The sequence below is a fragment of the Suricata suricatta genome, chromosome 9, assembly GCF_006229205.1.
Source record: "Suricata suricatta isolate VVHF042 chromosome 9, meerkat_22Aug2017_6uvM2_HiC, whole genome shotgun sequence".
Taxonomy (NCBI): Eukaryota; Metazoa; Chordata; class Mammalia; order Carnivora; family Herpestidae; genus Suricata; species Suricata suricatta.
In genome coordinates, this window is record NC_043708.1 from 33302681 (window position 1) to 33321939 (window position 19259).

The window sequence follows — 19259 nt, forward strand, 5'->3', positions numbered from 1 at the left end:
CAAAGGGAGATAACAGTGAAAAAGAATACTGGAGACATAGGCAGAACGTAAGTTATTATATGGTTTATGAAGGAGTTTGGATTTTATACTAAAGTCAATGGAAAACCAGTAGGGAAGAGATGTGCTCTCATTCTTCTTTTAGAAAAGATAGCTTCAGGTGCTGTGGAAGATAGAGAAGCTAGAAGGGGGAAACCGGTTAAGAGGCTGTAATAATCTAGGCAGGAAAGAGGGCCTGAATTAAAACAGTGGTAGGTAGAAGATAGGAAGGTAAAAGATATTCAAAGAAAAGAGAACTAGGAAGCAGAATCAAGGGCAGTCGGACATGAGAGATGAGAGATTAAAAGAACTGTATGGCATTTAGTTTTTCTTATTTTGTACCTACTTTTGCTCTTTTGCTAGTGATGGATCTGCCCAGAACGAAACATCTCAGAGGTGGAAAGGAACAGCCTTTCACGGACTTTTTAACAACATACAATGTGGTTTGAACCTAATCATTTCAAAATCAAAAGCTATCAAAATAATCATGGACTGTTTTACAGTCCCTAAATGACTCAATTCCTGACATGCTGAAGGTCAAACATTTAACTAGCATTTCCACCCAATTTGGTGGGGACAGAGTAAACCGCACTAAAACAAAGGTTTGAGAGATTTTAATTAACTCAGATGGCTGTACCTCGTCTTTAAATCTGTCCAAAGCAAAGCCTTCTAATCCTTCAGATCTTCATCTGGCAGTGACCTCAGAAAAAGGATCGTCCCTCCTACATCAAAGTGGCTTCCTTTAGCTCCTTGTTGTTCGGTGTAGGCTTTTGATCCCAGAATTCTCTACACCATGGAAGAGAGGGTGGGGGGACAAAAAACAATGAAAACATCAAGTGCCCCAGCATTCACTTTGCAAATCTCCTACAAATATCAAATTAGAATGCATTTTAACAAATGAATTCTAAAAATCTACACCATCTATTCAAGCCTTTAAAATAATTTTGAAAATGAAAGTAGTTCTCACCACATTAGATTCCTTTTTGCTGGTAGTTGTTCTGCCAGTAGTTGTAGTGCTCGGTACCTGGTGGGAAATATTAGGAAAATGGGAGCTTTCTTTGAGAGGAAAACAACAACAACAACAAAACAACACCTGGGTTTATTTTGAGTTGCAAGGCTACCAACATTCATCACACACCCTATATCATTGCATCACTGTAGAATGACTCTGATATTATGTGGATTTTTTAATTGTTGTGCTAGAAAATAACTTCAAACAGTATTTTTAGAGTCTAAGTGGCAAACCTTTCTCTGCTGAGGGCCCATGTCCCACAGAGGGAAGAAAATCATTTGAGGATTATATGCATGTAGAAACAATTTTGAGAGCCTACAAAGAATACAACTTTTACATGAAAGAATGGGATGATAAATGATATTCATATATGTATACTTCAGATAACCCAGATACATATTCCATAAAAATGGCCAACTATGGACAGTAAAGAACAAAGAAAAGATGAAGGTGTGGGGTCAAAGGCGTGGGGTCAAAGAAAAGGAGGCAGACAGAATGATAAGCATAAGTTGAGACTGAAAAGAAGGAAGCCAATAAAAAGGTGGGGAAAAGAATTATAGAGTGCTATGGATTCTGTAGTGAGTCTGTCCTAGGTTAGGGTTGCCAGAATACCTATTGGAATTTGGATTTCAATAAACACCAAATAATTTTTAGTATAAGCATATTCCATGAAATGTTTGGAACATGCTTATATTAAAACATTCATTACTTATCTGCAATTCAAATTTAACTGAACATCCTCTACTTGCTAAATATGACAATCCTACCCTAATAATCCTGCTGAGTTTCCTAAGTGTGTGTTATTAAAAAGTTTGGAAGCTATTGTCACTCATTGAAATAATCATAATATTAATAATGTACAGTTTCTTTTTCTCAACCTTCAAAATTTACTTTTAGGAAGGAAGAATTATATTTTCCCACTGGACTTCTGTGGGGTTTTATAGGAAGTGAAAAAATGACTTAGATCAAAAATTAACTTCATAACCTACATTAGTTACTATAGTAACTACTAAACAGTACTACTATAACAGAAACCTAACCTTGACATTAAAAATGTTCAGGTTGGGGTGCCTGGGTGGCTCAGTCAATTGAGTGTCTGACTCTTGATTTTGGCTCAGGTCATGAGCCCAGGGTCATGGGATTGAACCCTGAGTTGGGCTCATGCTGTGAGTGTAGCGTACTTAAGATTCTCTCTTTCTCTACCTCTGCCCCTCTCCTCTGCTTGTGTGCATGCTCTCTCTCTATAAAACAAAACAAAACAGGTGGCATCTGGATGGCTCTGTTGGCTAAGTGTCTGACTTCAGCTTAAGTACTGATCTCATGATTTGTGAGTTCAGGCCCCACATTGGGCTTTGTACTACTGGGGCAGAGCCTGCTTGGTATGCTCTCTCTCCCTCGCTCTCTGCCCCTTCCTTCCCCATTGTGCTCTCTCTCTCTCTCTCTCTCTCTCAAAATAAATAAATAAACTTTAAAAACAAAGTAACAAAACCCACAAAAAGTTAAAGTTGCCTGAAAGCTTTAGAAAGCTCATATTGGGATGCCTGGGTGGCTCAGTCGGTTAAGCGTCTGGCTTCAGCTCAGGTCAGATCTCACGGTTTGTGGGTTCGAGCCCTGCATTGCGCTCTGTGCTGACAGCTAGCTCAGAGCCTGGAGCCTGTTTCAGATTCTGTGTCTCCCTCTCTCTCTGACTCTCCCCTGCTCGCACTGTCTCTCTCTCTCTCTCTCTCTCTCAAAAATAAATAAAAAGCATTAAATTAAAAAAATAACATTAAATAAAAATAAAAAAATTAAAAAAAACAAAAAGCCCATATTTAGGGGTACCTGGGTAGCTCAGTTGGTTAAGCATCCGACTTTTGTTGTTGGCTCAGGTCATAATCTCATGGTTCATGAGTTCAAGCCCCACATCAGGCTCTGCACTACCAGCATGGAGCCTGCTTAGAATTCTCTCTTTCTCTCTCTCTCTCTCTCTCTCTGTCTCTCTGCCCCTACTTTGCTTGCTCGCTCTCTCCCTCTCTCTCTCAAAATAAATAAACCTAGAAAAAAAAGCCCATGTATATCAAGGACCCAGATTTGAGCTAACTGTGGGTTTCCGCCCCTGCTTTCCAGCATTTTAGCTTAACACTACTATTTCCCTTTTGGCAGCACCCACTGGAGTACATTTCAGCCATCAGGAAGAGTAATACTAAAGTGAAGTAAAGGTTAAAGCGAGGAAGAATGACTTGCATTGAGAACTGAAGGAGTTATAGAATAAATAAGGTCTCAAGAGTATTCATTTCCCACCTCACTGGGCTTTCATCTGAATTTGTAAATGTAGCAAAATATTCACATCCAATCTTCAGCCTCTTCTCAAAAGAGCTCAAGAAAATGCCAAGAGTGTGAATTTGGTAGGGAGAGGAGGTGGAGGGGAGGAGAGAAAGCAAGTCTGTCAGAATCAAATGTCTTATCGTCAGTTATATTATTACTGAAGATAAACTTCCTCTTTAAACTACCAGCAGGCATGATGGGAAATGCAGCTGAATTGAGAGATTATTTCATGCCTGTGCTCTCTAAGATATGTGGCTGCCAAAGGCCACGAACTGTTCTCTTGACTCTACAGAAGCCAGGGAAGGACTGTTACACACCCTGGGTCAAATTGTAATTTTACACTGGTGGGAAAGTAAATCCCTTCAAATGTGACCTATGTCCATAAGGACTTCACTCGATATAAGATGTTTTTCTCACCTATAAGCCTAGGTGAGGCAGAATGCCAAACAGATTAGACTGACAAAGGTAATGTTATAACCAGGGCCTCAAGAGAATTTCCAAGTGTGGATTGCGTAAAGTATAACAAACTAATATTAACACAGGATTGTGTCTTGCCAACCAAATAGATCACACCCTGCAACACAGCCAACCAGGACACAAGACAGTTTATGTGGGAGGAGGGATTCTTGGCCAAGACCAGTGGGAGAACCCTTTTTTCTATTTGGAAATGCCTAGAACAGAAGGGCTTATACCCTGATTTGCTGGGAGGTGTGTCCAAAATGACATTTAGTCTTATAAGACAGGTTTGTGAAATTCAATTCTTTCGAAAGTAGAGGAAAATGAACTGTATCTGGGAACATTATTAAGTACTTAAACTCCAAAAAATCAACATCTTGTACAATTGCCCAACTCATTTTATAATTCAGTGTCCCAATTACCTGACTTTTCTGTGGCCGAAAGAAACAGTATTATATAGGGATTGTGGAGGAAGTGGACAGTGGGTGTATTTGGAATGGAGGGGACTCTAGTTTTGGAAGTAGAATAATAGGTAAGGATTGCACAGCAGAATACTTGTTTAGTAAGGTCTAATCAAGCCTGCCAGGAGTACACCTCAGTGCAACAGAGCACGGAAGAAAACATCAATATTTTTCTTTTCATTTGATGTATAAATGTAGCACATTTTGTCCTAAGGGTATTAGAAGGCCAATCTGTCGATATTTCAGGTTTCCTGAATCACCACTCTTTGTGGACTAGAAGCCTGGATGTGATTGGTGCCACCTACCGGGTTAAATGCAGAATTACAAACCGTCAACCCATTTTGAATTGTTTTGCTTATTAAATTACCTTAGGGAGTATGAGTCTTCATTGGGAGGATTATATATTAAACAGTTGGTAAGTTCAGATTTAAATTATAGCTTTTAGATTTGGAAGAGTGATGATATGTCATATGCTTTTAAACTGGCATTTTCTGCACATTCTAGGAGATGAACTTTGGATATGGGGTCAAAAGCCTGGCTTCTCTGAACTAGTTTCTTTTCCTATGATACCTACCCTATAGAGTTATTGTGAGCATTACCCAAAACCACACGTTTTCACTATGCTCTATAATATGTTTGACGGTCTTAGACAAAGAAAAAGCGGAAAGTAAATGACTTCCCTGAGTTATTTAACTGTTTAGCTTCAGAAAAAGGCCTGCAACTCATATATCTGACTGTAAACCCAGTAGTTTTCTAGTAAAGTACTGTTTCCAAAAATCTGATGGTGAGATGATTTTGAGCAACTGAAATAAATTTAGGAGGTGCTAGAACACAGCACTAAATACTATATAAAGCACAGTGAAAAAAATTACTCCCTCTTCAATTCTTTAAATTTAATGGCGTCAAGGAGAATTTTTCAGTTTGGTGCTGGTTTGCTTTAAAACTCTCTACACCTTGCTAATCTCACTTCCTAATAAAGATAAAACAGACTTCAAACTTTAGCATCTGGTTAGAACATTAATATCTTGTTCTCGGTATACTTATTAAGTTTACTTTCTATTACAGAAAACTATTATTGGTTTTCCATTTAAGATAGTGATATTGGGGTGCCTGGCTGGTTCAGTAAGTTGAGCCTTGAACTCTTGATTTCCAGCTCAGGTCATGAACTCATGGTTTGTGGGTTCGGTGTAGGGCTGGTTCAATGCTGGCAGTGCAGAGCTTGCTTGGGATTCTCTCTCTGTCTCTCTTACTTCCCCACTCCCTTCCCCACCTCCTCCACCTCATTCATGCCTGCTTTCTCTTAAAATAAATAAATAAACTTTAAAAAATAATAAAACCACAATATTAACTTTATTTTCCAGGAATATATTAAATTAAAGAAGTCAATCTAAATAGAGCATACTGAATAAGAGACCCACTGACAGAGAAGTTGGGAAACACTGAGCACAACTAAACCACCTCCCATCATATCACTATTGATATTATCTTAACATAATTACTTTAAAAATCCCTGTATGAAGAAAATTAATGCTTCTTTTATTTTTTTTTCAATAATCAAACAGATAAATCAACATAAACAAAATCTAGGACTCAGAGTTCAGATCCACTTAAGGTCAAATAAACCCAAAGATTTTGTATTATGTGGGTGTTAGAAAATGAAACTTGCCTATAATCAGTGTTCAGTGAATGCATGATCAATAAAACAGAGCAGTAATGGGTCACACATACCTGTAGCTAATTTCATTTGTGGTAACTGGAAATTTAGTGCCCTATCACTTAATTCTCCTGAAGCATAAGGAGGAGACCAGAGAAAAGAAGGTTCTGATCTGTGGGCCGCTCTTAGTCCAAAGTTCAAAGATTCGGTGTTCTGCAAGCAGGGGGGAAGAATCTCTGGAGGTTATTGAATCAAATGGAACCCTTCATTATTTAATAATCTTAACTTGATTTGAATCTGGAGCTAAAAGATTTTAAACTCCTTATTCTAAGATCCCTTAAGATGACCTTCAGCTAATTTTAAAGTAAAACAAGAATCTGTCCTCCTCATACTTTTCTCCTCCGTCTTTCTAATTTATACCTTGATGACTTTATATTGCTTCTGATTGTATTCTAGGTTCTTATTGGAGAAGAAAATCTCAAATTTTCTGTTGTCCAATTCTTATCAAAGCAACAGTTAAAAGAAAAAAATATAAGTGGAACACTGGCTAAGGATGGGTAGTAGATCCAGCCATCTAGATTTTGTCAATTTTATCTATGGGTTAAGTCAGACTAATAGAGTGCTGTGTACATGGACCAAATCACCCTGAACTGACCCACTGCTTTTTAAGATTTTCAGATTGATAATTTTATATTAGATTGTGCTAACAATGGTAAGAAACAGCCTAAGAAATTTAGGATCTGAATTGATTTTAGGAATATTGTTGAGGACATTAGCTACTATAACATATGTAGAGTATCCCATTTCCATGGAGGAGAAATTCCTCTTTGGTCTCAGTACTTGTAAAAGCTATATTTCTCCTGAGCAATTGGTTTATTATTATTTTGTGGACAATGTAAACCCATTTTTTCTGGGAAATCCAGAGCCAAGTTTGAAGACTACTTCTACCAACTATGCATAGTATTTTCATTATGTATTTTCATGTATTTACCTGGCTTTAACTTATTTTCTTTATGACTTGATTTACTCAGCTATGTAATCTTATGTGCCATGTGTGATTTTATCAGCTTTTCAACCCTTTATGGAATAAGATTGAGAATAAATTAGAAATATACATACTGACACAATACTAATAAAACATTGTCATCCCTAACCATAATTTCTCATTGCATGTGTCTTTTTAAAATAGAGTTCAGATTCCACACAGGAGCATCTGTACTAGGTATGTTCCCATTCTTAAGAAGACTGGTGTAGTATTCATGGGGAGTAATTTTATTATCATGTTTCACAATTACATATACGCTACATGTTCTTTTGTATATGTTACATATTATATGTAATTAATTACAACACATATAATTTAAATTATTTACATAATTTAAATTAAAAAATAAAGTTCAGATTCATGGATCCCTGAAAACCTAAGAACCCTTTCTCCTGTCCCTCAGAAGCTATTCTTTCATTTTTTTTAATGGTAAAATATACTATCTCCTTGAATGATGCCATAAATTCTTTTGAGTTGGGGGAAACACTGAAAATCAGAAATATCTGGATTGGTGAAACTCACAACCATTGTCAGATGGCTATTTCTTTGGCCTTCTGTTCTGAAGTAGCAAAGATATTCCAACAAGATTCATGAGATCAAACTAAAATAATTTCAAGGAAAAGGGAGGAAGTGGGGAGGAAATAAATATTTTATCAGACGCTGACTATATATTAACTATAAATACTAAGTACATAATATGTAACTTAGTCTTTACAAAAGAGAATTTCATTTCCTCCAGTGGAATCCTTACTTTACCAGAGCTTCTGAGTGATAATAATGATAGTGATAAAATTTATTATGTTAACTACTAACATTTAATTTACTATGTGCCAGGAAATGTGTTAATCACTTTGCAAGGAACGGAATTTTCTATATAAAATAAAATAAAACCTATACCTACAATACTTCACCTACCTTGAGACCCAGAAAGATTAAAATATGCTTACTTTGGCTCCAAATTCTGCTGTAAGTACAGTAATAATTTCAGGTCATTGGCCTTCTGGTATTTCTTCAAGGTTTCAGTTCTCAGCTCAATCTCTTAGTCATTAAAGTCATTCTACAAGAGAACATTTTTCAGAGCTACACATATAGTATTGGCTTCTATGAAGCACCTGTTACCTGAATCCTTTTTACTCAGAAGTTAAGATGATCCCATCATGCTCAGTCTTTGAAGTTGGGCAGAAAGTATTTGTGATTTTCCCCCCATTTCAAATAGAACAAAATCAAGACTAAAGGAAAAATATCTATCTAAGTTATTCAAGGTGAAACTGAAGATAGGTCTCTGCAGCGGTCTCCCCATGAAATATTTCTTTTAGTAGGATAATTGGTAACCCAGATGAGGGAATAGGGATTAGTACTATGAAACTAAAAGGCTTTATATTGTGTGAATTAAATTATATCCCATGTCCAACCTTGGAAGATCTTAGTACCTGAAGGGTGTTGGCTTGTTCCTGATACCTGACCCATTCCATTTTCTTCTGTTGCTTTTCCTGGTGGAATAAAGAGCCTCTGGGTGACAAAGTAAATTAGGATCAGAAATCAGCATTCTCAAAATGCTGCAAAGACTTTATAGCAAAAGTATGGTGTCATAGGTTCACTAATAAATTGGTTTCAACCGCACAGTCCTTCTAGTAGGCCTCATCTGTACAATCCATGCTCTAAAAGCTAAATGCTAAATGAACAGAATCAATTTTTATGAATAAGTTTATTATGGGAGGATTAAATACAAGCATAATACCTCTAAATAAATGTTCAAAAGCAAATTTGCTATTATTTTGACATCACATATTATTGTTGGCATTTTTGGTATAGTTTCTCCCACTTTGCCCTTGTTAACATTACTTCCCCTAAAATTTCAGGGTCACTCTGACTCAAATATAATATCCCAAAGGAACCAGATCTCCTATAAAACTTGTATTAGTGTCAGTACATACTAATGCATTATCAAAAATTTCTAATCTATCAGCTCTAAAAGCCAGTATCATTCAGAAAGATCACACTACCTTCTTTTTCTCTTTCAGTTTCTCTGCACATGATGTCTCCAGGTCATTCTTGGTCTTCCTAGGTGATAAGGGTGTTTTGGGAACCTGGGATAAAAGAAGAGAGCTAATGGAATAGAAATTCCCAGGAAAGAAGTGCAATGTCTCAGCCAACAGTAAATCCAATATACATATGCTGAAGGCCCAGATCCTGCCTATTTGTCTGCCCCAAATTAGCCCTGATTGTCAATGGGCTATTTCCTGCAGTGTGGCATCAACAACCCTGAATTCTAAGTAACATGTAGTCCACTTGCCTTCCCATCCTGCAAGTCTGCTTTGCTTTTTATCTGCAGTCCTTTTGGTTGATCACCAAGCGCTTCTGTGTTGAATGTCTGTAGAGAGACATTTTGGGAAGGCTTTAAAATTAGTGGGAATTAGTGAGGGAAGTGGAAAACCAATCTAAGTCAAGGCTTTTGGTTTCTGCCAGTCAGCAACCTGTCAGGGTTCAACATGAAAAGTGTACTACCAAATGGGATTCAGAATGGAACAAGTCCTTTCATTTGGTGTCTTGAGTGTAACTTATAATAATAAAACCAATTAACTGCACCCTTATTATAAGCCATCAGTACTTTAAGCTACTTACACGTTTCTTATTTACAATGCTCTACTACATTACAAACATTCTCATTTAAGCCTCATAGGACTATTTTAATTTCCATCTTACAAATGAGAAAAATAAATTTGAAGAGGCTAAGTCATTTGTTTAGGGTTACACAGTTAGAAAAGTAGAGAGCTGGAATTTGAAGCAGATCTCGTGGACCCTGAAGCCTATGTTCTTAACCACTGACCATACTGTTCTTCTCTCCCCATTTTTTGCTGTCTAAAAATACGAGTAGGGAGAGTCAATCCAAAGTTAACATACATGAACATCTCTTATTAAAAAATCTTTTGGGAGTTTTGAAGAAGCTGGATTTTGATAGAGGAATTGTGCCAGCACATTTCTTATCACAAGGACTAAAAAACTCAAGAACTGAAACTGACAATTCACAGAACTGATTTGTAGCTGCCTCTGAGAAGTAGGAGCAGATCTCAGGTCAAGATGCAGGGTATCCTGCATGGTATCCTGATTATTTGTGGAAAGTTGAGATGAAAAAAGCAGTCATAGATCACACCACACACTGTTTATATCACAAGACACAATCTGTTCTTCTAATCTTCTAGTCTGTGAAAAAGCACTCAGATCCCAAGGACTTAGACCACAAAGTCAACTCCCACCTGGATTCCCAGCAAAAGGCCCTACTATTATGTTAGGCAATGCAGTGATTATTGCAAAATCATAGGAGGATTACAATTAGGTATTTATTGATTCATCCATTCAACTTACATTTATTGATTGTCTACTATGTTCCAAGCATTGGGCTACATGCTAAGGATTCAGAGATGAACAAAACAATCAAAAACTGGAGGAGCTTGTATTTCAGAGGGGGACAGGGAGATAAGAAAAAAACAATAATAACAATATTAAAGTAAAAAACAATAAGTTTAATTATAAAAAGTGCGATGGAGGACATGAATTGTGTTATATAATAGAGAGTAAGGGAGGGGAGCCCTGTTTTATATGGAGTGAACAAGGAGGGCCTTTCTGAGGAGGTGACATTTAAGCAGAGACCTGAAGGATGAATATGAGCCAACCAAAAGAAAATAGTATTACAAGCCAGAGTAAAGCAAAAGCCTTGAGATAGGAAAGGTCTGGGCATGTTTGAGAATCCATAGGGAGGCTCGTGTGAGTTGCATAGGAGGAGGAGGACTTCTATGAGAGGAGAGAGGCAAGTAATAGCCTCATTATGCCACAATAAGGAGCAGCTAAAATGGTTTCCATAGGAATAATGATGTGATTTGGTTGTTTCAAGAATATCACTCTGGTTGCTGTGCAAAGGATGGATTGGAATGAGGCATGGATGGAAACAGGGACGTGACAAAATGAGAACGAGGACCAGAGGAGAGGGAAGTTCTTTGCAATAGGGTCTGTCAGACAATACTATCAAGAGATCCTTAGAGGCACACCTTGTTCCATAGCATCTCCATTTCCTTCTGTAGCATCTTGTTTTTCCTTTCCTGTTGCGGGAGGGGGAACCCAAACAAACAGAAACGTGTTTGTCCAGTCATAAAAGTGAAATTGGAAGAAATTATAAGTAATGAGGGGAAAGGGATGGGGACACAGGTATAAAGCAAACCATAAAGGAAGGCAATAAATAGGCCTAGCTCAAAATCCAGGAACATGAGCGATGAGTTTGATGATGATGATAATAAAAAAATAATGATTTTGAATAATAACCATAATTATGGTAATTATAGTATTATATCAACAGAAATGAGTTCCTCACACAACACTTAAAATGTTCTGATCATACAGCAAATTGTCTGGGGCTTAGACAACTAATTTATAATTTTGAGGATCCTTTACCTTGTTGGTTTTTTAAAATCCTATGAGTCTCCTGGAGCAAACTATTTATTTTATTTTACTTTGATATTTTATATACTTTCTGAAATGTGAAAGGATTAATATGCTTGTATTACTAACCCTAAATTAAAAGTTATTAGAGGCACCTGGGTGGCTCAGTCGGTTGGGCCTCTGACTTCAGCTCCTGTTATGGTCCATGAGGTCAATGAGTTCAAGCACCATGCCGGGCTCAGTGCTGGTAGCTAAAGGCCTGTGGCCTGAGGCCTGCTTTGGATTCTGTGTCTCCTTCTCTGTATCTTTTTGCCCCTCTCCCACTTTCTGTCTCTGTCTCTCAAAAATGAATTAATATTTAAAAATGTTTTAAAAATAAAAGTTTTTAAGAGTCAAAAAGAAATAGAATTTTTGCTAGCTAGTGTTGAGTTTGCCCAACATTTCATCTGACCCCTTTCTAGATCAAGAAGGTATGAGTATTGGAGCCTCAGATGCTGGAGATGAGCTCTCTGTCTTTCCATTCACATCTGATGGTAGTAATTGAATTGAGCCCTGTTAGGAGGCAATTCCCCGGAGTGTCCACAAACCTCTTACCAGATTCTGCTTCATCTCCTCTGCTTCCTTAATGAGCTCTATGACTGAGGATTCTTCACTCCCCTTCCCTGCCATAATGTGCCTCATGATCTGTAGACTAGAATAAAGAGAAAGACATCACAAAACATAAGACTTCTGCAAACAGTCAGAAAGCACTCTATTGAGGGAGGCAAATGGGTGCTGAAATCACAGGAGTTACAGAATTTCTTCTGGACATAGTAGGTCTCTATAGGATGACTTTATTCCCAATTTACATTTGCTTCAGCTATGTGCTCTATAATGAATTCTGTGTTCAATAATGCTCAAAACTCAGCCTCCAAAAGCCAGTAAGACACTTCTTTACCGCCCCCCCCCAGAAAAAATATTTTGGTGTATGGCTTTTGAGATAGAAAGCATGCTTTTAACCCCTGTGAAAAAGAAGTTCAGAGACTCTGTTGTCTTCAGCATAAATTCCAGAATTATGTCCTTCCCCATCTCAGTTCATATTCCTTCTCCACATAAAACACATTTGAGTTAGTTGGGGAAACCACTTATATCCTTATGGTAGCTTCTAGAGAATCCAAGCCATCAAGAAGTTTCTAACACAATCAATACCAAATGAGTCATAGACTCTCTATTCTTTAAAAGCATTAATTTATGTTTATGTTTATCGTACTTTTTCCTCCTTAACTATAAGCAGCAAAGCAAGCCTTCGTGTTCTTTTACCCTAAGAGAAGTTTATTTCTGCACTGTAAACAGCTGGTGCTTGATCACCATTTTCTGCCTGGCTTTTTTTCTTCAAAAGTCAAAGCTCCCTGAGATGTTTACTGTAAGGGCAGAGAATGAAGGTAGACCCATTAAGGTGAGATTCTTTGAGACTAGAAAGGAAACAAAGTTGGTGGTACCCAAGAACAGTGAGTGCCCTAATTAAAAGTTAAGACCATATCTACCTAGCATATTAAAGAGACCAGACCCTAATCCAGAGGACTCCTAGGTCCAGAAGAATTTTCTAAATCACTGCTTCACATGGGAAGAGCAGAGTCATCTATCCTAAAGTGAATCCACAAATATGTATAAGGAGCTATCAGTGTAACCATGATAGACTGAAGATACTCAAGGCTCTTCTCCGTTTCTTGGGTGGGCATCTTAGGGAAGAAGAGTTATAACTAGCTCCCTGAAATGAGGACTGAGTCATATTTTAATTTTACTAAAAGAAAATAAAGGATTACTTGCCACTGATTTTGTGGTTACAAATTCTTTATTCATCATAGCTAAATATCTACACCTTTTTAAAAATGTAAATAATCATTGTTAATCCTATAGATTAAAGTTCTCCAGCATTTTTCCCTCTAGGAAATCCTGAGTAGGGAGCCCTTACCTTCTCTGTTTTTCCTCCAAGTTAGACATCAACTTCTGGAATAAGAACTTGTTCTTATCTTCAAGAGGTTTTAGGATTTCTAGCAGTTCCTGCCTCCTTAGCTTTAAGTCTTCATTCAATTCCTTCAAGTAGGTGTCATCTATTTTGGAACATCTGTGGGAAGAATAATATCTGCCTTTAGCCTAGGTTAATAATAGAGACTCCTTTCCCCACTAGATAGGTACCACTTGGCGTCTTCTATTCAAGACTCACCTTGCTTTTGAGGGCAAGTAGGATCCTGAAGGATTTGAGCCACTTGTCATCTTGAAGGGAAATTTCTACTCTAAGAATAGAGAAGTCTTCTTGAAAATATGTGCCTTCTTGTTCCGTTCAGTTAGGTCATCATTTTTCTGCTGCTGTTCTTGAAACATCTGTTGCATTGGACTGGTTTTAGCTACAGCTTGAGTCACAATGGCCCTAAGACCACAAAATTAGCAAGTCTTTTAAGAAACTCCAACATCAATGACAACTTATTGACTGAAAATACTATTAGATACATCTGATCTGATCTTGCCTTAGGTTTAACCAATGCTCAAAGTTTTATTCTGAAGTCTTTGATTGAATGGGATAGAATCAGAACACATCTATATTATGGAATTTCTAGAAAATGGTGGCTGGTCAAAAATAACTCACTAACACCATCTTCCATGCCAATTAACCTCCATGAAATGTCTACTATCTACTATCCAGATTCTGCAAGTAAGGAAAATATAAATACAAAGCATCTATCTTCTGCAGGTCTTAGGAGAAGAGAAAAACCTCTAAGAGACATTTTTAAAAAATAAAGGCCAAACTGGCATGTATAAGGCATGTATAAGGTATGTATATAATATTGAATGATATATGAGTCAAATATCATTTTTTTAATCTTTAAAACTTGACATATTATAGGTCAAGGGAGAATAATACTGGACATATAGCAAGAGATATAATTTGTGAAAAATCCATACTATCAGTATGTCCTACCACAGCCAGGTTTTTTCCTGAGAGACTGTAATTTTACACTTACTTCCAGATTCTAATTTGGCCTTCATTTTTCTTCCCTTGCTAGAACCACATTTCTCCTAGACTAAGATCTTCAGTCTTCATCTATGTAACTTAGTGAGCATAAAATAACCCAATGAATTACACATTTGTTTCTTCATGCACTTTAAACACAGCTTTAGGGCAATAGTTTTAGTGATGTTCTCAAATGTGAATTAAGTCATGTCAATTTCAAGTATTAACTGAGCATTTTTGGGCATCTTCTATGCACATCCTCCAAAGTAGAAGTTAAGAGTTAAGAGTAACTTAACCTCTTTGTGTTTCGGAAAACCCTAAAGGTAGAGTATTGTAGTGGAAATAACACAAGATTTAATTAATCAGATCTTGGTTTGAATCTTGGCTTCACTGTGAGAAGTGAGCTGACTGTGAGCAAGTTACCAAATTCTCTGAGCCTCAGGTCCCATTTTTGTAAAAATGAGAATGGCAAATAAAAAGGTTTGCATGATTATTAGATATAATATTATATGAACTTCTGGCTCGTGTCAGGTGTTTACTGTTTTGTGTGTTTTGGGGGATTGTTTAATGCCCTAAACAATATAAAATGCAAAAAAAGCTGATTTATATGAGGCTAATGAAACTTAAACTTCAGAGCCCTTCATCTTTACAAACTTCTTACGAAAGCCCTATACTTCATTTTATGTCCATAATTTTGTATTGTTTTTTTTAGAAAGAGGTAACTCTCCAAATTATGTATACTTCAGGGTCCAAAAAATCTGGATCTGCTCCTGTTTGGACTTGATACATATCTCCTATAAGGATCTTCTACAGCAAAACTTCTCTTTAGGCAGTATCTTCAAATACTTTTTCTAAATCAAATATGTGTCACTTGTAAGTTTTTTATGATAGCTGGTATAATATGACATTAAATTAAAACATTCATGTCAGATGAAGCACAATGTAATTCACACTGGTTGTCTTAAGAGTTCCCATAAAAAGTTTGGATTGAATGAGGGTGAGCAAACTAGTCAAAAGCAGGAACTAAGTGGGCAAATTACTATTAGTTTTTTAGACTATAGATGTAAGTGGTATCAAATAGTAGAGAACAATAATAGCATTGATACTAAGGCATGGACTCTTTAAATTTCATGTCTTAACATTTGGTTGGCAGAATAATGTTAGAATTTTAAAACACTTAATGGACAAACAGCATCCCAACTCACCTTCCTTTGTGTCCTTGCTTGCAAATGATTGAACGGGGAAGAACATTTGCTATTCTGACATCAGAATATGTTCTTTTCAGTAGCCAATCAGCACCTTTTACTCCCTAACATTCTGATGCCCATTTCTTCAACTTGGAATATGACTTCAAGAATATATCTGTCTTGTAATAATGTATACATTAAAAGAACTTAAAATAAAAAACTAGCATTGAATGGGGATAATTGATAGACTACATTATCTCTGGGATAGAAGTAGGGAGGGTGAAGCTATAGATAGATGACCATTAGAAACCGAAAGGAGGGAAATTGAACACAGATTTTTCCTGCAGTAGAAAGTTAGGTCATCTGTTGATTGAGGAAGCATGATAGGAAACTTGGGAAGAGCAATGACTTGAGGTTTGGAATAGCACCTGAGTCATGGAAAAGGAAGCCAACCAAGCAAGAGTGAAAGGATCGCCAAGTAGTGCTAAAGGTCAAGGTGAGTTTGGGAGTTGCAGATTTTTCATGGCATGAATCAGCAGTTATACAATTTCTCCAGCAGTACTTGGCACTATAGAAGCAATAGTAGGGAGAACAGATGGTTGGTTGACTCTGAGCTGCGACTTGGCAGAGTATATAAGCAGAAGTTCAAGGAGTAAGGGGGCTGAGCAGGCTGGTAAGAGTATCTATCAAAGAAAGGGTTGATCATGGAATTCAAGCTGTGCAGGGAAGAAAATGAAGAGCAGGTGCTTAAGAGGGGAAACCAGCAAGGGGCTGAGTTGAAGGGGTTTAAGAAGAACATGAGGTTATGGTCAGTGAACATACTTCTTACGAAATAACTTGTGGAACCTCACCAATGTTTAGATAAATTATAGTAGCAAATCATATTTTTTTCTGCAGTAAACATTGTTTCTTTGTCACTGCATAACATCCACTGAAATTCATATGGTACCTCAAAATAGGCCTTATAACAAGCTATTCACAATGACCTCATCCAACATTATAGCATTTGATTTTAGTATCTGTTAAGAAAAAGCGTGATTGTGCTATAATTAGAGAACTCAGAGCAGTAACATTTTAGTGTTAGTTTTACCAGTAAAAAATCAGATTAGTCTAATTAAGCCAGGTTTCCAAGAATAGAGGCAATTATTTTCATATTAAGGGGGAAAAAAGTGAGAGTGTGCACAAGAGAAAGAAGGTTTTCTATTCTCCTCTCCCTCGGTTTTGGTTGTGGCAACAAAATTCCTGAGGGAGGAAACATGAGGACCTTCTGGTCCTTTCTGACCCAGAGCCAATTCAACCCTTCAAGACATTATAAGATTTCCATTAACTGAAATAAGGAGAGAAGTGCTAGCAAAAATCATAAACATAGGTTCTTTTTTTAATATAACACAGTTTATTTTTTTAACATATGCAATTATTTTCCATCATTTACAATACAGCAGTTACAATGACATTCCAAATAGAAAAGCAAAGTAAAAAATCAAAACACCAACTTCTATTTCATGTAATTAGACTTATACAGAAATTAGAAGGTTAAGTAACAACTAGTTAAACATAGGTTCTTAAAGATCACCCACATCTTCTTGTGCTGTTTGTTAGGACAACTTTGTTGTCTGTCTTACCTTTTTATATATAGCTGTCCCAAGCCAGGTGTCATCTACATTTGGAGTGAATCCAGGTAGTTTCCAGGATTGAGATAAATTCAGGACTCTTGAATTCCCTATTTTACTGTTGAGGTCTTTCTGAAAGTAATGCATTTTCTCAGTGTGTCCAGATACTTAGTACAATGGTCTTCAAACTGAGGCAGGTGAACTTTCACAAAAGCATTTCAGAAATGTGGAAATGAGGCTGGTTTTCGGTGAGTCTTTTGCTGGATCCTCAATTTCCACAAGCACTCTTCACTAAAATGGATTTGCCTGCAAATGCCCCTTGGCCACTTTCCCCATCTCCCTTTTCTTCACCACAATCTTTCCTCTTGTTAAAACGAAATACCTTTCAACCATCTTCAAGTCTTACTTCAACAACTTGTTTACCTTACTTCAGAGATTTGCTCTGGGGATGGGTCCAAAAACTTGTAGGGCATTAAACCAACCACTATTTAAAATGCTGGTGTTGGGGTTAAAGAGAGGGAATGATTGTTAATGACTGGATTACAAATTATTTTCCAGGTCAAGTGGTTTCCAATTCTTTGCTTTCATCAAAATTGAAGGATGACCTAATCAAATTGTCAGCTTAAATTTATTACAAATGAGATTTGATGATAAATTACTGTATGGGTTTTGGCTTATAATTCAGAAAGAGTTCAAATATTTCAGTGACACTGCTGTAACAAAATATCTTTCATTCCTATTTACTTATTTGTATAAACAAGTTTTCTCTGTGAATATTGTATGAAATAATATAAATAAAATTGATGTTGAAGTCTATATTATTCTAGACTAGAATAATATAGGTAAAATAATATCCACCTATAAATATGTGAACTAAATGGGAGGAAGGTAAGTCTACTCATCAATTAATATAAGCATTTTCAAAATAATTTGCTATACTTAAAAATTAGTTATGAAAAAATATTTTTATCTTAATTTGTATTACTAATAATTATAATGCCAATGCAATTCTAAAGGAATGTTAACATTTAGAACCTTAAGGTCACAGGAAATAAAAAATATAACTTCAGTGTTACATACATATTTTGCAGAGAAATATGGTAAGGTGATTAAAAAAAGTCTTCCAAGCATAATATATGTTGCATTTGAATAAAAAATTCTGAGTAAAGTGAGATAGAAACATGAGTTCAAGGAGAAAAAGGAGAAAAATATAAAAATTTTTACTGCTAAAGAAGGGCTTATTTATGGCTTTAGATGTTACTGGATATGGGTTTTTAAGATTAATTGCATACATTTTAAGGTAATATAAAAGGTTCATTTGAAAATGTCAACATGTCAGTATACCAGAAAAACATTTTTTGTAACTACTTAACTTAAAATAACAAATTTTATGGCACAAAAACAGATACTTAGATCAATGGAACAAAATAAAGAACCCAGAAATGGACCCATAAACATACGGCCAACTAATCTTTGACAAAGCAGAAAAGAATATCCAATGGAATAAAGACAGTCTCTTCAGCAAGTGGTACTGAGAAAACTGGACAGTGACATGCAGAAAAATGAACCTGGACCACTTTCTTACACCATACACAAAATAAACTCAAAATGGATGAAAGACCTAAACGTAAGAGAGGAAGCCATCAAAATCCTCAAGGAGAAAGCAAGCAAAAACCTCTTTGACCTTGACTGCAGCAACTTCTTATTCAACACATCTCTGGAGGCAAGGGGAGGGAACAAAAGCAAAAATGAACTATTGGGACCTCATCAAAATAAAAAGCTTCTGCATAGCAAAGGAAACAATCAACAAAACTAAAAGGCAACCAACAGAATGGGAGAAGATATTTGGAAATGACGTATCAGATAAAGGGTTGGTATCCAAAATCTATAAATAACTTATCAAAGTTGACACACAAAAAACAAATAATCCAGTGAAGAAATGGGCAAAAGACATCAATGGACACTTCTCCAAAGAAGACATCCAGATGGCCAACAGACACATGAAATGATGCTCAACATCACTCATCATCAGGGAGATACAAATCAAAACCACAATAAGGTACCACCTCACACC

The 19259-nt window shown here is 36.5% G+C and overlaps 1 protein-coding gene and 1 long non-coding RNA gene across 4 annotated transcripts in view; one reads left to right on the forward strand and one right to left on the reverse strand.

Moving 5' to 3' along the window:
* Window positions 1–634: 634 nt before the first annotated feature.
* On the reverse strand, window positions 635–15627 carry CCDC196 (coiled-coil domain containing 196). 3 transcript variants are annotated; one of them, XM_029951452.1, is made up of 10 exons: window positions 15594–15627; window positions 13603–13806; window positions 13351–13503; window positions 11994–12090; window positions 11012–11062; window positions 9262–9339; window positions 8972–9055; window positions 8399–8458; window positions 1004–1060; window positions 635–822 (listed from the first exon to the last, which is right to left on the reverse strand). In XM_029951452.1, the coding sequence occupies exons 2-10, from the start codon at window positions 13650–13652 to the stop codon at window positions 706–708; spliced, it is 747 nt and encodes a 248-aa protein (XP_029807312.1). In that variant the 5' UTR covers window positions 13653–13806; window positions 15594–15627; the 3' UTR covers window positions 635–705. The 3 variants fall into 3 exon arrangements, with proteins under 3 accessions (XP_029807312.1, XP_029807313.1, XP_029807314.1); XM_029951454.1 differs by having other exon boundaries at window positions 732–822; window positions 8399–8477; XM_029951453.1 differs by lacking the exon at window positions 11012–11062.
* Window positions 15628–15929: 302 nt separating this feature from the next.
* Window positions 15930–19259, forward strand: part of LOC115302914 — a 76494-nt gene continuing 73164 nt past the window's right edge. The window contains exon 1 of the long non-coding RNA XR_003913715.1: window positions 15930–16071. This is a non-coding gene — a long non-coding RNA (uncharacterized LOC115302914). The remainder of the gene's footprint in view (window positions 16072–19259) is intronic.

What these genes read in the sequence shown, in the direction of transcription:
- CCDC196 (XM_029951452.1), bottom strand. Translation starts at nt 13,652, where the DNA reads ATGACAAGTGGCTCAAATCCTTCAGGATCCTACTTGCCCTCAAAAGCA. An exon ending in AGGAGATGAAGCAGAATCTG is followed by an intron (nt 11,063 to 11,993) that starts GTAAGAGGTTTG and finishes CTCCCGCAACAG; the next exon opens with GAAAGGAAAAACAAGATGCT. An exon ending in CAGACTTGCAGGATGGGAAG is followed by an intron (nt 9,056 to 9,261) that starts GCAAGTGGACTA and finishes CTTTTATCCCAG; the next exon opens with GTTCCCAAAACACCCTTATC.